Raw genomic sequence first — 19,351 nt, 5'->3', positions numbered from 1 at the left:
AGACACATTTCCTGCCCCCAGTGAGCTTACGGTCTTGAATCCCTCATCTGTCAAATGGGGATTAACTGTGAGACTCACGTGGGACGACCTGATTCCCCTGTGTCTACCCCAGCGCTTACAACAGTGCTCCGCACATAGTAAACGCTTAAAAAATACCAACATTATTATTATTATTATTAGAAGGGGACCTGGGTCAGTGCCCTCATCTGTAAAATGGGGATGAAGACTGTGAGCCCCACGTGGGACAGGGACTGCGTCCAACCTCATTAGCTTGTAACTACCCCAGCGCTTAGTACAGTAGCATGGCCTAGGGGGTAGAGCCCAGGCCTGGGAATCAGAAGGTCGTGGGTTCTAATCCCAGCTCCACCACGGGTCTGCTGTGGGACCTCGGGCAAGTCACTTAACTTCTCTGGGCCTCAGTGACCTCATCGGTAAAATGGGGACAATAATAATAACGTTGGTATTTGGTAAGCGCTTACTATGTGCAGAGCACTGTTCTAAGCGCTGGGGGAGATACAGGGTCATCGGGTGGTCCCACGTGAGGCTCCCGGTCTTCATCCCCGTTTTACAGAGGAGGGAGCTGAGGCACAGAGAAGTGAAGTGACTTGCCCACGGTCACCCAGCTGACAGGTGGCAGAGCCGGGATTCGAACCCATGACCTCTGACTCTCTCTTTCCACTGAGCCACGCTGGGACGAAGACTGTGAGCCCTCCGTGGGACAACCTGATGACCCTGTATCTCCCCCAGCGCTTAGAACCCTGCTTGGCCCATAGTAAGCGCTTAACGAAGACCGACGTTATTATTTTTTCTACCTAATGAGCGCTTCCCCTTCTCCCACAGCGCCCACCGTACGGGTGCACGGAGGCCTGGAGGATGTGCGGGTGCCCGCCGGCCACGACGCCGTCTTCTCCCTCAAGCTCTCGGCCTCGGTCTCGGGCGCCTGGTTCCTCGATGGGGTGAAGGTGGAGGCCGACGGGGAAGGGCCCCATCGGGGGGCCGACGTCCGGGCCGGGGGGCCGGACCCCAGCCTCACCCTCCGCGCCGTCCGGCCTCGGGACGACGGGACGCGGGTGGAGTTCGTCCGCCCGGGGATGCGCCACTCCGCCACCCTCCGCGTGCAAGGTGGGTCGACGGAAGGAGGCCGGGGAATAGCTATCTGGTTCGCGACTTGGGATGTTTCATTCGTCCACTCGATGGTATCTATTGAACGCTTGCTGTGTCGGTCACTTGTATTCATTCAGTCATTCAATAGTATTTATTGAGCGTTTCCTATGTGCAGAGCACTGGACTAAGCGCTTGGAACGGACAATTCGGCGACAGACAGAGACCGCCCCCGCCCACTGACGGGCTCACGGTCTTAATCACGCTAGAGAAGCAGCGTGGCTCAGTGGCAAGAACCTGGGCTTAGGAGTCAGAGGTCATGGGTTCGAATCCCTGCTCCGCCACCTGTCAGCTGGGTGACTTTGGGCAAGTCACTTCTCGGTGCCTCAGTGACCTCATCTGTAAAATGGGGATTAAAACTGTGAGCCCCACGTGGGACCGCCTGATGACCCTGTATCTACCCCAGCGCTTAGAACGGTGCTCTGCACATAGTAAGCGCTTAACAAATACCTACATTATTATTATTACTATTAATCGAGGGAGACAGACAAAATCTCCTGGGCGCTCGCCGTGTCAGGCAGGCATTCGGATTGATGGAGCGCTTACCGGGTGCGGAGCCCTGGATTAATAATCATAATAGTGATGGCATTTGTTAAGCGCTTACTATGTGCAAAGCACTGTTCTAAGCGCTGGGGAGGATACAGGGTGATCAGGTGGTCCCACGTGGGGCTCACAGTCTTCATCCCCATTTTGCAGGTGAGGGAACTGAGGAACAGAGAAGTGAAGTGATTTGCCCAAAGTCACACAGCTGACAAGCAGCTGAACTGGGATTTGAACCCCTGACCTTTGGCTCCCAAGCCGGGGCTCTTTCCACTGAACCCCGCTGCTTCTCACTTGGGAGAGGAGCCCGTCACTGGGCAGGGATCGTCTCTGTCTGTTGCTGAATTGTACACTCCAAGCGCTTAGTACAGTGCTCTGCACATAGTAAGCGCTCAATAAATACTACTTGTCAGCTTTGTGACTGTGGGCAAGTCACTTCACTTCTCTGTGTCTCAGTTACCTCATCTGGAAAATGGGGATGAAGACTGCGAGCCTCATGTGGGACAATCTGATTAACCTGTATCTCCCCCAGCGCTTAGAACAGTGCTCTGCACATAGTAAGCGCTTAACAAATACCAACATTATTATTATTGAATGAAATACTATCGAATGAATGACAATGGAACACTATAAGGGACGTGTTCCCTGTATTTGTTAAGCACTTGCTATGTGCTGGGCACTCCACTAAGCGCTGGGGGAGATACAAGCAAATCAGGTGGGACACGGAAGGACCGGCGTTCAAATCCCGGGTCCGCCCCGTGTCTGCTGGGTGACTTTGGGCGAGTCACTTCTCGGTGCCTCAGTTACCTCATCTGTAAAATGGGGCTGAAGACTGTGAGCCTCTCGTGGCTCAACCTGACGACCCTGTATCTCCCCCAGCGCTTAGAACAGTGCTCGGCACATAGTAAGCACTTAACAAATACCAACATTATTATTATTATTATTCTCTGGGTCTCAGTTCCCTCATCTGGAAAATGTGGATGAAGACGGTGAGCCCCACCTGGGACAGGGCCCGGATCCAACCCTATTCAGTTGTATCTACCCCAAGGCTCGGAACAGTGTGCTAAGCACTTACCAAATACTAGAAGCGCTTAATCCAGTGCTCTGCACACAGTAAGCGCTCAATAAATACGATCGAATGAATGATAACGACAATAATCATTCATTCCTATTTATTCATTCGTTCATTAAGTGCTGTTCTAAGTGCTTGGGAGAGTACAGTATAATAATAAACCTTAATAAGAATCATTCACTCATACATACAATCGTATTTATTGAGCGCTTACTGTGTGCAGACCTCTGTACTAAGCGCTTGGGAGGGGACAATACGACAAGAAACCAAGGGGGTCAGGGATTGTGTCCAACTCCACCGGCTTGTATCTACCTCAGTGCTTAGAACGGGGCCTGGCCAATAGTAAGCGCTTCACAGATGCCACAGTTATTATTACTGTTATCATTATTAATTCAATCGTATTCGATCAACTCAATTCAATCCATTCAATCAATCGTATTTATTGAGCGCTTCCTGTGTGCGGAGCACTCGTGGCTTAGTGGCAAGAGCCCGGGCTTGAGAGTCAGAGGTCGTGGGTTCTAATCCCGGCTCCGCCGCCTGTCGGTTGTGTGACTTTGGGCAAGTCAATTAACTTCTCCGTGCCTCGGTGACCTCGTCTGTAAAATGGGGGTAAAGACTCTGAGCCCCCCGTGGGACAACCTGATGAGCCTGTGTCTATCCCAGCGCTTAGAACAGCGCTTGGCACATAGTAAGCGCTTAACAAATACCATCGTTATTATTATCATTACTACTAAGGCCTTGGGAAAGCACAAGAGAGCAATAAACAGGCACATTCCCTGCCCACAGGAGACAGGGAGTCCAACCCGAGTAGCTTGTATCTCCCCCAGCGCTTAGAACAGTGCCTGGCACATAGTAAGTGCTTCACAGACACCACGGTTATTATTATTATTATTTATTAATTCATTCGATCGTATTTATTAAGCGCTTACTGTGTGCAGACCACTGCTCTAAGCACTTGGGAGAGTCCAGTAGAGCAATAAATGGACACGTTCCCTTACGGTTGATTGATTGACGGGGGGAGACAAACCCAAAAGTCTCTGTGTCCTGTCTGTCCCCCCCCCCCCAGAGCCCCCCGTGAGGGTGGTCCGGCCCCTGGACGAGGTGACGGTGGAGGCCCAGAGCTCGGAGCGGGTGGAGCTGACGTGTGAGCTGTCCCGGCCGGGGGTCCCCGTGCGCTGGTACCGTGACGGCGTGGAGGTGGAGGAGAGCGAGACCCTGCAGCTGGAGAGCCGGGGACCCCGCCACCGCCTGCTGCTGCCCGCCGTCCGGCCCCAGGACGCGGGGACGTTCGTGTGCGACACGGGAGACGACTCCGCCGCCTTCTCCGTCGTCGTCTCAGGTCGGTGGCTGCCCCCGCCGGGAGCGCGGAGGGGAAACGGCGAGGCCCGGTGGTTAGAGCCGGGGCCTGGTAGTCCCAAGGAACTGGGTTCTCATCCCCGCTCCGCCACCTGCCCCCTGGGTGACCTTGGACGAGTCACTTCACTTCTCTGGGCCTCGGTTCGCTCAGCTGCACGATGGGGGTGACGACTGTGAGGCCCAGGTGGGACAGGGACCGTGTCCGACCTGATTAGCTTGGATCTAGAGAAGCAGCGCGGCTCAGTGGAAAGAGCCCGGGCTTAGGAGTCAGAGGTCATGCGTTCGAATCCCAGCTCTGCCACTTGTCAGCTGTGTGACTTGGGGCAAGTCACTTCACTTCTCGGTGCCTCAGTTACTTCATCTGCAGAATGGGGATGAAGACTGTGAGCCTCACGTGGGACAACCCGATGACCCTGAATCTACCCCAGCGCTTAGAACAGTGCTCGGCACAGAGTAAGCGCTTAACAAATACCAACGTTATTATCTACCCCAGTGCTCAGAAGAGTGTGGCACCGGTTGGAACCAGCCCCTGGGTTACTCGTGAGCTGATTTCCTTCCTTCCTTCTATCATTCATTCAATCGTATTTATGGAGCGCTTACTATGTGCAAAGTATTGTACTAAGCCCGCGGGAGAGTACCCGACGTGGGACGGGGACTGTGCCCAACTCGATTTGCTTGTACCCACCCCAGCGCTTAGTCCAGGGCCTGGCACATAGTAATAATAATGCTGGTATTTGTTAAGCGCTTACTATGTGCACAGCACTGTTCTAAGCTCTGGGGTGGATGCAAGATAATCAGGTTGTCCCTCGTGGGGGTCCCAGTCTTCACCCCCATTTTCCAGACGAGAGAGCTGAGGCCCGGAGAGGTGAAGTGATTTGCCCACAGTCACGCAGCTGACGAGGGGCAGAGCAGGGATTCGAACCCATGACCTCTGACTCCCAAGCCACACCGAGCCACGCTGCTTCTCCAGTAAGCACTTAATAAATAGCACAGTTATTATTACCATTACAATCTAACAGTTAACAGACACATCTCCTGTCCACAACGAGCTTCCACTCTACAGGAAGCTCACAATCTAACTATGGTCTAGCTCACGGATCAGAGGGTTGGCAATGGATTCACAGACCAGAGGTAATGGAAGCAAGTTTATTAGGATAATAATAATCGTCATAATTGTGCTATTTGTTCAGCGCTTACTATGCGCCAGGAACTGTCCTAAGCGCTAGGGAGGATTCAAGACAGTCGGGTTGGATCCAGTCCCTGTCCCACACAGGGCTCAGTCTCTTAATCCCCATTTTACAGATGAGGGAAATGAGGCCCAGAGGAGTAAAGCGATTTGCCCAAGGTCACCCAGTAGACAAGTGGCGGAGCTGGGATTAGAACCCACAACCTCTGACTCCCAGGCCTGGATTCTATCCACTAGGCCATGCTGCTGCTAAGGTTGAGATGATATGGGCAATGGAAGCAGGTTTACTGAGGTTACCCGCGGCACAAAGAACTTTCCCTATCGCAGAAAGAACCCGCGATAGGTAACCCTCGGGAGCAAAGGTTAATAATAATAATGATAATGATAATAATGTTGACAATTGTTAAGCACTTACTATGTGCTGAGCGCTGTTCTAAGCGCTGGGGAAGATACAGGATCATCTGGTTGTCCCACGTGAGGCTCACAGTCTTAATCCCCATTTTCCAGATGAGGGAACTGAGGCCCAGAGAAGTGAAGTGACTTGCCCACAGTCACACAGCTGACAAATGGCGGATCCGGGATTCGAACCCATGACCTCAGACACCCAAGCCTAGGCTCTTTCCACTGAGCCACGCTGCTTCTCTAGAGGCTAATAAGCAATATTTTGATCGCTCAGCTCGGTGCCCCACTTCTAGCAGCGTGGCTTAGTGGAAAAAACCCAGACTTGGGAGTCAGAGGTCGTGGCTTCTAATCCCAGCTCTGCCACTTTGCTGTGTGACCTCAGGCATGTCACTTCACTTCTCTGGGCCTCAGAGACCTCATCTGTAGAACTGGGGATTAAAAAATGTGAGCCCCACATGGGACAATCTGATGACCCTGTATCTACCCCTGCGCTTACTACAGTGCTCAGCACATAGTAAGTGCTTAATAAATACCATAATTCTTATTATTATTAGCAGCTGGAAAAACCTGGACGGAGACACCGGTTGTCTCCCGGGGCTACCTCTCCATCCACCCAAAACGGCCTTCTTTTCAAGTAAACCTAGATGGTCTACTTCTTAAACCACTCCAAATGGGCTCCCTTTCAAGTGACCCCAAACGGGCTACCTCTCAAACCATCAGACGGGCTTCAAATAACCCCAAAGGGGCTGAGAAGCAGTGTGGCTCAGTGGAAAGAGCCCGGGCTTGGGAGTCAGAGGTCATGGGTTCAAATCCCTACTCTTCCCCTTGTCAGCTGTGCGACTGTGGGCGAGTCACTTCACCTCTCTGCGCTTCAGTGACCTCATCTGGAAAATGGGGATTAACTGTGAGCCTCTCGTGGGACAACCCGATTACCCTGTATCTCCCCCAGCGCTTAGAACAGTGCTCTGCACATAGTAAGCGCTTAACAAATACCAACATTATTATTATTATTATTACTTCAACTACCAAATGGGCTTCCTTCCAAGTAACCCCAAAGAGGGGCTACACCTCAAACCGCCTCAGATGGGCTTCCTTTCAACTAACCCCAAAAGGGCTACCTCTCAAGCCACCAAATGGGCTTCCTTTCAAGAAACCCCAAAGGGGCTACCTTTCAATCCACCCCAAAATGGGCTTCCTTTCAAGTAACAGGCGACCTCTCAAGCCACCAGAAAGACTTCAAATAATCCCAAATGGGCTACCTCTCAAACACCAAATGGGCTTCCTTTCAAGAAACCCCAAAGGGGCTACCTTTCAATCCACCCCAAATGGGCTTCCTTTCAAAAAACCCCAAAGGGGCTACCTTTCAAACCACCCCACACAGGCTTCCTTTCAAGTAATGGGCGACCTCTCAAACCACCAAATAGACTTCAAATAATTCCAAATGGGCTACCTCTCAAACCATCAAATGGGCTTCCTTTCAAGTAACCCCAAAGGGGCTACCTCTCAAAACTGTCTCCATTGAGCTTCCTTTCAAGTAAACGCCCACTGGACTGCCTTTCAAACCACTCCCAACGGGCTTCAAATAACCCCAAATGGCTTCTAATGGGCGACCTCTCAAACAACCAAATAGACTTCAAATAATCCCAAATGGACTACCTCTCAAACCACCAAAAGGGCTTCCTTTCAAGTAACCCCAAAGGGGCTACCTCTCAAACTGCGTCAAATGGGCTTTCTTTCAAGTAAACGCCCACTGGACTGCCTTTCAAACCACTCCCAACGGGCTTCAGATTACTCCACATGACTACCTCTCAAACCGCCCCAGATGGGCTTCCTTTCAAGTAACCCCAACCAGGCCACTTCTCAAACCACCCCAAGCGGGCTTCACATAGGCCCAAACGGGCTACCTCTCAAACTACCAAATGGGCTTCCTTTCAAGTAAACCCCAAATGGGCTTCCTTTCGAGTCACCTCAGATGGGCTTCCTCTCAAACCAGCAAATAGGCTTCAAGTAACCCCAAATAGGCTACCTCTCATTCCACCAAATGGGCTTCCTTCCAAGTAACCCCAAAGGGGCTACCTCTCAAACCACCCCCAAATGGGCTTCCCTTCAAGTTCCCAAGTCAAATTCCCTCCTCCCTAGCTCCAGCTAGAAGGCCCCATCGGTCTGTCGGCACCACACAAGGGCTGAGAGAACGGGCATCCCCGACTCTGGGTAGAGGCTAGAGCCCAGGCCTGGGAGCTGGAAAGTCATGGGTTCTAATCCCCCCCTCTGCCATGTTTCTGTTGTGTGACCTTGGGCAAGTCACTTTGCTTCTCTGAGCCTCAGTTCCCTCATCTGTAAAATGGGGATGGAGACTGTGAGCCCCACGTGGGACAGGAACTGTATTCGTTCATTCATTCATTCAATAGTATTTATTGAGCGCTTACTATGTGCAGAGCACTGGACTAAGCGCTTGGAATGAACAAGTCGGCAACAGATAGAGACGGTCCCTGCCGTTTGATAGGCTTACGGTCTGATCGGGGGAGACGGACAGAGGAGAACGATGGCGATAAATAGAGTCGAGGGGAAGAACATCTCGTAAAAACTGATGGCAACTAAATAGAATCGAGGCGATGTACATTTCATTAACAAAATAAATAGGGTAATGGAAATATATACAGTCGAGTGGATGAGTACAGTGCCGAGGGGATGGGAAGGGAGAGGGGGAGGAGCAGAGGGAAAGGGGGAAAAGAGGGTTTAGCTGTAGAGAGGTGAAGGGGGGGCGGTAGAGGGAGAAGGGGAGCTCAGTCTGGGAAGGCCTCTCGGAGGAGGTGAGTTTTAAGTAGGGTTTTGAAGAGGGGAAGAGAATCAGTTTCGCGGAGGCGAGGAGGGAGGGCGTTCCGGGACCGCGGGAGGACGTGGCCCGGGGGTCGACGCCGGGATGGGTGAGACCGAGGGACGGCGAGGAGGTGGGCGGCGGAGGAGCGGAGCGTGCGGGGTAGGCGGGAGAAAGAGAGAAGGGAGGAGAGGTAGGAAGGGGCGAGGTGACGTAGAGCCTCGAAGCCTAGAGTGAGGGGTTTTTGTTTGGAGCGGAGGTCGATAGGCAACCACCGGAGTTGTTTAAGAAGGGGAGTGACAGGCCCAGATCGTTTCTGCGGGAAGATGAGCCGGGCGGCGGAGTGAAGAATAGACCGGAGCGGGGCGAGAGAGGAGGAAGGGAGGTCAGAGAGAAGGCTGACACGGTAGTCTAGCCGGGATATAACGAGAGCCCGTAGTGGTAAGGTAGCCGTCTGGGTGGAGAGGAGAGGGCGGATCTTGGCGATATCGTAGAGGTGAAACCGGCAGGTCTCGGTGACGGATAGGACGTGTGGGGTGAACGAGAGGGACGAGTCAAGGATGACACCGAGATTGCGGGCCTGCGGGACGGGAAGGATGGTCGTGCCATCCACGGTGATAGAGAAGTCTGGGAGAGGACCGGGTTTGGGAGGGAAGACGAGGAGCTCAGTCTCGCTCATGTTGAGTTTTAGGTGGCGGGCCGACATCCAGGTGGAGACGTCCCGGAGGCGGGAGGAGATGCGAGCCCGAAGGGAGGGGGAGAGGACAGGGGCGGAGATGTAGATCTGCGTGTCATCCGCGTAGAGATGGTAGTCAAAGCCGTGAGAGCGGATGAGTTCACCGAGGGAGTGAGTGTAAATGGAGAACAGAAGAGGGCCAAGAACTGACCCTTGAGGAACTCCAACAGTTAAAGGATGGGAGGAGGAGGAGGCTCCAGCGTAGGAGACCGAGAATGATCGGCCAGAGAGGTGAGAGGAGAACCGGGAGAGGACAGAGTCCGTGAAGCCGAGGTGAGATAAGGTATGGAGGAGGAGGGGATGGTCCACAGTGTCAAAGGCAGCAGAGAGGTCAAGGAGGATCAGAATGGAGTATGAGCCATCGGATTTGGCAAGAAGGAGGTCACGGGTGACCTTAGAGAGAGCAGTCTCGGTAGAGCGGAGGGGACGGAAGCCAGATCGGAGGGGGTCTAGGAGAGAATGGGAGTTAAGGAATTCTAAGCATCGATTGTAGACGACTCGTTCTAGGATTTTGGAAAGGAAGGGTGGTAGGGAGATAGGGCGATAACTGGAGGGGGAAGTGGGGTCGAGAGTGGGTTTTTTTAGGATGGGGGAGACGTGGGCGTGTTTGAAGGCAGAGGGGAAGGAGCCCTTGGAGATTGAGTGGTTAAAAATAGAAGTTAAGGAAGGGAGGAGGGCAGGGGCGATGGTTTTAAGAAGGTGATGCTGCTTCTCATCGAACACCCTCTCCCCTCGTGTTTCACAATCTGCTTGCATCCACCCCAGCACTTAGTAGTGCCTAGCACAAAATAAGCGCTTCAAAAATACCTCATCATTATCATTATGTTTCTCCGCAGAGCCCCCCGTGAGGGTGGTCCAGCCCCTGGACGAGGTGACGGTGGAGGCCCAGAGCTCGGAGCGGGTGGTGCTGACGTGTGAACTGTCCCGGCCGGGGGTCCCCGTGCGCTGGTACCGTGACGGGCTGGAGGTGGAGGAGAGCGAGAACCTGCAGCTGGAGAGCCGGGGACCCCTCCACCGCCTGCTGCTGCCCGCCGTCCGGCCCCAGGACGCCGGGGAGTTCGTGTGCGACGCGGGAGACGACTCGGCCTTCTTCTCCGTCGTCGTCTCAGGTTGGAGCCGTGCCCGAGGGGCGGAGGGGGTGTCCTTCCCGTTCTCGCCCGAGCCTTCTGGAAGCAGCGTGGCCTAGTGGCTAGAGCCCGGGCCCGGGAGTCAGAGGGACCTAATAAGAATAATGATATTTGTTAAGTGTTTACTATGTGCCAAGCACTGTCCTAAGTGCTGGGGTAGATACGAGGTCATCAGGTTTTCCCACGTGGGGCTCACAGTCTTCATCCCCATTTTACAGATGAGGTTGCTGAGGTGCAGAGAAGCGAAGTGATTTGTCCAAAGTCATACAGCACAGAATTAGAACCCAAGTCCTCTGACTCCCAAGCCCGGGCTAAGTCCCCTAGGCCCATCCTGGCTCTGCCACTTGTCTGTTGAGTGACCTTGAGCGAGTCACTCCACTTCTCTAGGCCTCAGTTTGCTCATCTGCAAAAATGGGGATTAAGGCCGTGAGCCCCATGTGGGACAGGGACAGGGCCCAACCTGATTAACTTGTTTCTACCCCAATGCCTAACACATAGTAAGCACTTACCAAATACCATTATTAGCAGTATTATTGTTAATATTACGCAGTACTCCTCTGTGCCTCATTTCTCTCATCTGTAAAACGAGGAAGAAGACCGTGAGCCCTCTGAAGGACAGGGACTGTGTCCAACCCGACCGACTTATATCTCTCCCAGCACTTAGAACAGTGCTTGGCACATAATGGGAACTTAACAAGTACCCTGACAATAATAATAATTATTATTATTATTCCCACATGGGGCTCACCGTCTTCATCCCCATTTTCCAGATGAGGTAACTGAGGCCCAGAGAAGTGAAATGACTTGCCCAAGGTCACACAGCAGGCAAGTAGTAGAGGCGGCATTAGAACCCAGGTCCTTCTGACTTCCAGGCCCCGGGTTCAGGCCACAGTGACTTCCAGTGGCAAGAGCGGGAGGGGGATTGGTCAAGATGCAGGGGGCTGGGGAACCCCAGATCCTCACGGTGTGGTCGCTCCAGCCCCGGCCTGGGAGTCAGAAGATCACGGGTTCTCATCCCGGCTCAGCCACTAGTCTGCTTTGTGACCTTGAGCAAGTCACTCCCTTTTTCTGGGCCTCTGTTCCCTCACCTGGGAAATGGGGTTTGAGAATTCATTCATTCATTCAGTGGTATTTACTGAGGGCTTACCGTGTGCAGAGCACTGCATTAAACGCCTGGAAAGGACAATTCGACAACAGAGACGATCCCTACCCAACAACGGGCTCACAGTCTAGAAAGGGGGAGACAGACGACAAAACAAAACAAGTAGACGGGCATCGATAGCATCAGTATAAATAAATAGAACCATAGATATAGATTCATTCATTCAAACATCTTTATTGAGTGCTTACTGTGTGCAGAGCACTGTACTAACCGCTTGGAAAGTACAATTTGGCAAGAGGTAGAGACAATCCCTCCCCAATAAGAGGCTCACAGTCCAGAAGGGGAGAGACAGACAACAAAACAAAACAAGTAGACAGGCGTCGATAACATCAATATAAAAAAATAGAATTATAGATATAGATTCATTCATTCAAATATCTTTATTGAGTGCTGACTGTGTGCAGAGCACTGTACTAACCGCTTGGAAAGTACAATTTGGCAACAGATAGAGACAATTCCTACCCAATAAGAGGCTCACAGTCTAGAAGCGGGGAGACAGACAACAAAACCAAACAAGTAGACAGGCATCAATAGCATCAATATAAATAAATAGATTTATATATAACATAACATAATATAATATAATATAACGTAATATAACACAACGTGATATAATGTAACATAATATAATATATGACACAATATATAATATAATATAACATAATATAATATAATGTAATATATAATACAATATACACGTCATTAATAAAATAAATAGAATAATAAAAATGTGCATATATCCACCATATATCCAGGGGGTAGAGCAGAGGGAGGGAGTGGGTCCGACGAGGAGGGGAGGAGGAGAAGAGAAAAGGGGGGGCTCAGTCCGGGAAGGCCTCCCGGAGGAGGTGAGCTCTCAGTAGGGCTTTGAAGGGGAAGAGAGTTAGTTTGGTGGCTGTGAGGAGGGAGGACATTCCAGGTCAGAGGGAGGACGGGGGCCGGGGGTCTCTGGCGGGCCGGGCGAGCCGGAGGCCCGGGGAGGAGGCGAGCGGCGGCAGAGGAGCCGAGTGTGCGGCCCGGGACGGAGGAGGATGGAAGGGAGGGGAGGTGGGAAGAGGCCAGGGGTGGGGGGGCGCTTGGAAGCCAACGGTGAGGAGTTTTTGTTTGATAAGGAGGTTGATAGGCAACCACTGGAGGTTTCTGAGGAGAGGGTGACATACCCAGAGAGAATGTGAGCCCTATATGGGACAGGGATTGTGTCCAACCCAATTTTCTGTATCGACCCCAGAGCTTAGTACAGTGCCCGGCATGTAATAAATGCTTAACAAATACCACTATTATTATTATTATTAGCCTCCTCATGTCACCACGCTGCACCCTTCCCCCACACCCAAAGCCCCTCTTACCTGTGTTCATTGAATCATCCAATCGCATTTATTGAGCCCTTAGTGTGTTTGGAGAAGCAACAGGGTGTAGCGGATAGAGCACGGGCCTCCTTTCTCTGGGAGTCAGAAGGTGGTGAGTTCTAATCCAGTTCTGCCACTTGGCTGCTGGGTGACCTTGGGCAAGTCACTTCATTTCTCTGTGCCTCAGTTCCCTCATTTGGAAAATGGGCATTGAGACCGTGAGCCCCACGTGGGACAGGGACTGTGTCCAACCCCATTTGCTCGTACCCACCCCGGCACTTAGAACAGTGCCTGGCACGTAGTAAGTACTTAACAAATACTATATTGATCATGATTATTCCTGAGTCTCCCGCGCCCTGCTCCAAACTCCCTCCCAGAGGCCTCTCTCTTGGTTACTCTCCCAGAGCCCCCCGTGAGGGTGGTCCGGCCCCTGGACGAGGTGACGGTGGAGGCCCAGAGCTCGGAGCGGGTGGAGCTGACGTGTGAACTGTCCCGGCCGGGGGTCCCCGTGCGCTGGTGCCGTGACGGCGTGGAGGTGGAGGAGAGCGAGACCCTGCAGCTGGAGAGCCGGGGACCCCGCCACCGCCTGCTGCTGCCCGCCGTCCGGCCCCAGGACGCGGGGACGTTCGTGTGCGACGCGGGAGACGACTCCGCCGCCTTCTCCGTCGTCGTCTCAGGTCGTCGGGGGTCCCACCTGGCGGAGAGGGTGGCCTCCCTGGGGCCCTGCTGCTTCTGCTTCTCCTGGGGGAGACCGGGCGGTGACGTGGGCACGGATGGACACAGACCTGGGGCTGGCATTGGGATTGGCATCGCGCCTGGCGTTGGGGTTAGGCCTGCGGCTGGGGTTAGGGTTGAGGTTTGAGGTGGGGTTGGGGTTGAGGTTAGGGGCTGGGGTTGGGTTTGGGGCAGGGACACTATGTCCCTTATCTGGAGGGGTCCATCGGGTATGATGTGGCCTAGGACGTCTGCAGCCCCCAGACTCCACAGCCCCTGCCCCGTGTCGCCCCTCCGTCTCTTCGTACCAGTGCCCGCTCTGGCCCCGGGTGGGCAGCGGGGTCGCCAAAAACTAAAGACCCCTCAACCTACCATGTCCCTCGTGTCCTTTACCCCACTGCCCTCCGTTTTCTCCCTAAGACCAAGTCCTCTCTGGATCTCTCTATCTCTCTCTTTCTCTCTCCCTTTCTCTTTGGCCCTATCCTTCTCTTACCCTCTACCCCTCTCCTCCATCTCTTTCTCTCTCCCCATCTCTACTCTTTTTCTCTCTCCGTCTCCCCCTTTCTCCCTCTCTCCCCATCTCTCCTTCTTTCTCCCCCTCTCTCCCTTTTTCTCCCCCATCTCTCCCTCTCTCTATCCTTCTCTCTTTCTCTCTGTCCTTCTTTCCCCTGCCTCTCCCTCTCTTTTTCTCTCTCCCCTCTCTTTCTCTCTCCCCATCTCTCTTTCTCTCTGCCTCTCCTCATCTTTCCCTCTCTTTCATCCTCTCTTGTCTGTCTCACCCTCTTTCTCTCTCTCTCCCTCTCCCTCTTTCTCTCTCCCCATTTCTCCCTCTCTCTTTCTCTCTATCCCTCTCTCCCCTGTCTCTCCCTCTGTTTCTCTCTTCTCCCCTCCTTCTCTCTCCCCATCTCACCCTCTCTCTTTCTAATAATAATAATGATGATGATGATATTTGTTAAGCACTTACTATATGCCAAGCACTGTTTTAAGAGCTGGAGTAGAAAGAAAGAAATCAGGTTGTCCCACATGGGGCTCACAGTCAATCCCCATTTTACAGATGAGGTAACTGAGGCACAGAGAAGTGAAGTGACTTGCCAAAAGTCAAACATGTGACAAGTGCAGGGTCGGGATTAGAATGGGAGAGAGAAAGAGGGGGGAGAGAGAGAAAGAGGGAGAGACAGAGGATAGAGGATGAAAGAGAGGGAGAGATGGGGAGAGAGAGAAAGAAAAAGGGATAGAGAGGAGAGATGGGGAGAGAGGGAGAGATGGGGAGAGAAAGAGAAAGAGGGAGCGACAGATGAGAGCGGATGAAAGAGAGGGAGAGATGGGGAGAGGTGGAGAGAAAGAGAGAGGGAGAGATGGGGAGAGAAAGAGAAGGGAGAGAGAAAGAGGGAGAGAGGGGGGAAAGAAGGATAGAGAGAAAGAGAGAGAGATAGAAAGAGTGAGGGAGAGATGGGGAGATAGAAAGGGGGGAGAGAGAGAAAGAGGGAGAGACAGAGGGGGAGAGTGAAAGAGGGAGAGATGGAGAGAGGGGTAGAAAGAAAGAGAGAGGGAGAGATGAGAGAGAGAAAGAGAGGCGGAGAGAAAGGGAGAGATGGGAGAGAGGGATAGAGAGAAAAAGAGAGGGATAGAAAGACAGAGGGAGAGATGGGGAGATAGAAAGAGAGGGGGAGAGAGAGATGGGGAGGGGGGGGAGAGAGGAAAAGAGAGATGGGGAGAGATGAAGAGAGGGGTAGAGTGTAAGAGGGATAGAACGAAAGAGAGAGGGAGAAAGAGATAGAGAGATCCAGAGAGTACTGGGACTTAGGGAGAAGACGGAGGGCAGCGGGGCAAAGGACACGAGAGCCGTGGCAGGTTGAGGGGTCTGTGGTTGTGGGCGACCCGCTGCCCATCCGGGGCCAGGGCGGGCACTGGCACGAAGAGCTTACGTGGGGCTCACAGTCAATCCCCATTTTACGGATGAGGTAACTGAGGCACAGAGAGGGGAAGTGGCTTGGCCAAAGTCACACATGTAGCAAGTGGCAGAGTCGGGTTTAGAATGGGAGAGAGAAAGCGGGGGAGAGAGAGAGAAAGAGGGAGAGACAGAGCAGAGAGGGTGAAAGAGAGGGAGAGATGGGGAGAGAGGGAGAGATGGGGAGAGATGGGGAGAGAAAGAGGGACAAATGGCAGGGTCGGGGTTAGAACCCACGACTTCTGACTCCCAAGCCTGTGCTCTTTCCACTAATACACGCTGCTTCTGTTCCTCTCTCCCCATCTCTCCCTCTCTTTCACCCTTTCTCCTCTGTCTCTCCCTCTTTCTCCCCCTCTCCCCATCTTTCTTTCTCTATTCCTCCCTTTCTGTCCTTCTCTCATCTTTCCCTCTCTCCTTCTCTATTCCTCTCTCCTTCTCTCTATCCCCAGTCCCCAACTTCCTCTCTCTCTCTACTCGTCTCTATATCTCTCTTCCTCTATCTTCCTGTCTATTCCTGTCTGTCTATTCCTCTGTCCCTCTCTTCATTTCTCCCTCTCTCTTTCTCTCTATCCCTCACTCCTCTTCCCATCCCTCTTCCCCATATCTCCCTCTCTTTCCCTCCCTTCCCTTCTCCCTTCCTCCTTCTTTCTCTCTATCCCTCTCTCCTTCTCTCCCTGTCTCTTCCTCTTTTTCTCTATACCTCTGTCCCTCTCATTTCCCTCTCTTTCTCTCTATCCTTCCTCCCATTTCTTCCTTTCTCTCTCTCCCTCTCTCCCCCATTTCTTTCTCTCTCTCTATCCTTCTCTCACCATCTCTTCCTCTTTTTCTTTATTCCTCTCTCCCCACTCACTCCCTCTCTTTCGCCCCATCTTTCTCTCTCTCTATCTTCTCCACGTCTCTTCCTCCCTCTCTCCCTATCCCTCTTCCCGTCCCTTTCTCTTTCTCTGTCCCTCTTTTTATATCCCCATCTCCCTCTCTCCCACATTTCTTCCTCCTCCTTTTCTCGCTCCGTCTTTCTCTCTAACCTTCTCTCACCTCTTCCTCTCTTTCGCTCTCTTCCCCATCCCTCTTTCTGTTTATCCCTTTCTTCCCGTCTATTTCTCTATTCCTCTGTCCTTCTCTCATCTCTCCCTCCCTCTCTCTCTCTCCCCATCTCCCTCTCTCCCCCTCTTTCTCTCTAACGTTCTCTGACCCGCTTTTTCTCTCCCCCGCTTCTCCCCTACTCTTTCTCTGACTGTCCCCACTTAGTCCTATTGCTTTCTTCGGAATCCCCCGAGAGCCCCCTTGTTTCTGTCTTTTTCTTTCTTCTCTATTCCTCTGTCCTTCTCTCATCCTTCCCTCTCTCTCTCTATCCCTATCTCCCTCCCCCATCTCTCCCTCTTTTTCTCTCTGACGCTCTCTCCCCCTTTTTCCCTCGCCCCCTCCTCTTCCCCCTCTTTTTCTCCCCTACTCTCTCAGTGACGACTGTCCCCACTTTGCCTCAGTATTTTCTCCGGAGTCCTCGGAGTCCCTTGCTTCTTTCTCCCCATCTCTTTCTGTTTTTCCTCTGTCCTTCTCTCATCTCTCCCTCGTCCCTCCCTCTCTTTCTCTCTGACCCTCTCTTTTTCCCTCCCTCCTCCTCTTCCCCCTCTCTTTCTCCCTTACTCTCTGACTGTCCTCACTTAGTCTCAGTATTTTCTCCGCAGTCCTCTGAGAGCTCCTTGGCTTTTCTCCCCCCATCTCTTTCTCTCTATTCCTCTGTCCTTCTCTCATCTCTCCCTCTCTCCCTCTCTGCCCCTATATCCCTTTCTCCTTCTCTCTCCTCCAATTTATCTGTCCTTCTCTCATCTCTCCCCCCTCTTTCCCTCTATCCTTATGTCCCACACTCCTTCTCTCTCCCTCTTTCTCTCTAACCCTCTGCCCCTCTTTTTCCCTCGCCCCCCCCATCTTTTTTTCCTTTCTCCCTCCTCTCCCTTTCTTTCCTACTCTCTCTCTGTCTGTCCCCACTCAATGTTTTCTCGGGAATCCCCCGAGAGCCCCCCTTGCTGAGTCCCCCGCAGAATGATGGCCCGTGTCTCTGTGCCCTGTCTGCTCCCCCAGAGCCCCCCGTGAGGGTGGTCCAGCCCCGGGAGGAGGGGACGGTGGAGGCCCAGAGCTCGGAGCGGTCGGTGGGGCTGGAGGTGGAGGACAGGGAGACCCTGCAGCTGGAGAACCGGGGTCCCCGCCACCCCCCGCTGCTGCCCACCGCCCAGCCCCAGGACGCGGGGGACTTGGTGCGGGACGCGGCAGACGACTCCGTCGCCTTCTCTGCCATCGTCTCAGGTTGGTTGGGGGGCCCACCTGGCGTAGAGGGTGGGCTCTCGGGGGCCCTGCTGCTCTTAGCGCTTAGTACAGTGCCCTGCGCACGGTAAACGCTCGATACGTAGGAAAGAATGACTGTTTCTGCTCCTCCTGGGGGACACTGGGCACAGGTGGACACGGACCTGGGCCTGGCGTTGGGATTGGCACCGGGCTGGAGTTGGGGTTAGGGGTGCGGCCGGGGTTAGGGTCAAGGGGTGCACAGAGGTGGGGCAGGTAGCTGTATGAAGCTCTCAGTACAGAGCTCTTCGCCCAGAAAGGGCTCGATTCGATTCAATTCAGTCGTATTTATTAAGCGCTTACGGTGTGCAGGGATCTGAGATGGAGAGGCGGGAGAGGTCAGAGATGGAGAGATGGGAAGAGGTCAGAGGTGGAGAGAGAAGAGAGACGGGGAGAATGGGGAAGGTCAGAGATGAAGAGATGGAGAGAGATCGGAGACAGAGAGGAGGGGGGTCAGAGACGGAGAGAAGTCAGAGACAGAGAGAAAGGGAGAGGTCCGAGGCGGAGAGGAGTCAGAGATGGAGAGATGGGGAGAGGTCCGAAATGGAGAGAGATCAGAGAGAGAGAGATAAGGGGAGAGGTCAGAGATGGAGAGATGGAGAGAAGTCAGAGACAGGGAGAAGGGGAGGAGTCAGAGATGGAGAGATGGGGAGAGGTCCGAGATGGAGAGAGATCAGAGACAGAGAGAAGGGGAGAGGTCAGAGATGGAGAGATGGAGAGAAGTCAGAGATAGGGAGAAGGGGAGGAATCAGAGATGGAGAGATGGGGGGAGGTCCGAGATGGAGAGAGATCAGAGACAGAGAGAAGGGGACAGGTCAGAGACGGAGAGATGGGGAGAGGTCCAAGATGGAGAGATGGAGAGAAGTCAGAGACAGGGAGAAGGGGGAGGAGTCAGAGATGGAGAGATGGGGAGAGGTTCGAATTAGAGAGAGATCAGAGAGAGAGAAGGGGAGAGGTCAGAGATGGAGAGATGGAGAGAAGTCAGAGACAGGGAGAAGGGGAGGAGTCAAAGATGGAGAGATGGGGAGAGGTCCGAGATGGAGAGAGATCAGAGACAGAGAGAAGGGGAGAGGTCAGAGATGGAGAGATGGAGAGAAGTCAGAGATAGGGAGAAGGGGAGGAATCAGAGATGGAGAGATGGGGGGAGGTCCGAGATGGAGAGAGATCAGAGACAGAGAGAAGGGGACAGGTCAGAGATGGAGAGATGGGGAGAGGTCCAAGATGGAGAGATGGAGAGAAGTCAGAGACAGAGAGAAGGGAGAGGTCCGAGATGGAGAGATGGAGAGACGTCAGAGACAGGGAGAAGGGGAAGAGTCAGAGATGGAGAGATGGGGATAGCAAAACAGAGATGGGGGAATAGGAAAGGTCAGAGACGGAGAGATGGGGAGAGGCGGGAGATGGAGTGATGGGGAAAGATCCAGAATGGACAGATGGCGGGAGAGCAGATAC

At 53.2% G+C, this 19,351-nt stretch overlaps 1 protein-coding gene across 7 annotated transcripts in view; it reads left to right on the top strand.

The window, feature by feature from the left end:
- Window positions 1-19,351, top strand: part of OBSL1 (obscurin like cytoskeletal adaptor 1) — a 50,470-nt gene that overhangs the window by 15,623 nt on the left and 15,496 nt on the right. For 5 of the 7 annotated variants that reach the window (XM_029073548.2, XM_029073589.1, XM_029073581.1 and 2 more), the window contains exons 6-10: window positions 841-1,122; window positions 3,840-4,112; window positions 10,105-10,377; window positions 13,308-13,580; window positions 17,645-17,866. In XM_029073548.2, the coding sequence (XP_028929381.1) occupies window positions 841-1,122; window positions 3,840-4,112; window positions 10,105-10,377; window positions 13,308-13,580; window positions 17,645-17,866 (1,323 nt within the window). The remainder of the gene's footprint in view (window positions 1-840; window positions 1,123-3,839; window positions 4,113-10,104; window positions 10,378-13,307; window positions 13,581-17,644; window positions 17,867-19,351) is intronic. The other 2 variants (XM_029073574.1, XM_029073570.1) reach the window with 2 other exon arrangements.

This window comes from Ornithorhynchus anatinus, chromosome 1 (assembly GCF_004115215.2).
Source record: "Ornithorhynchus anatinus isolate Pmale09 chromosome 1, mOrnAna1.pri.v4, whole genome shotgun sequence".
NCBI classification, from domain to species: Eukaryota; Metazoa; Chordata; class Mammalia; order Monotremata; family Ornithorhynchidae; genus Ornithorhynchus; species Ornithorhynchus anatinus.
This window is presented reverse-complemented; position numbering and strand designations above follow the sequence as displayed.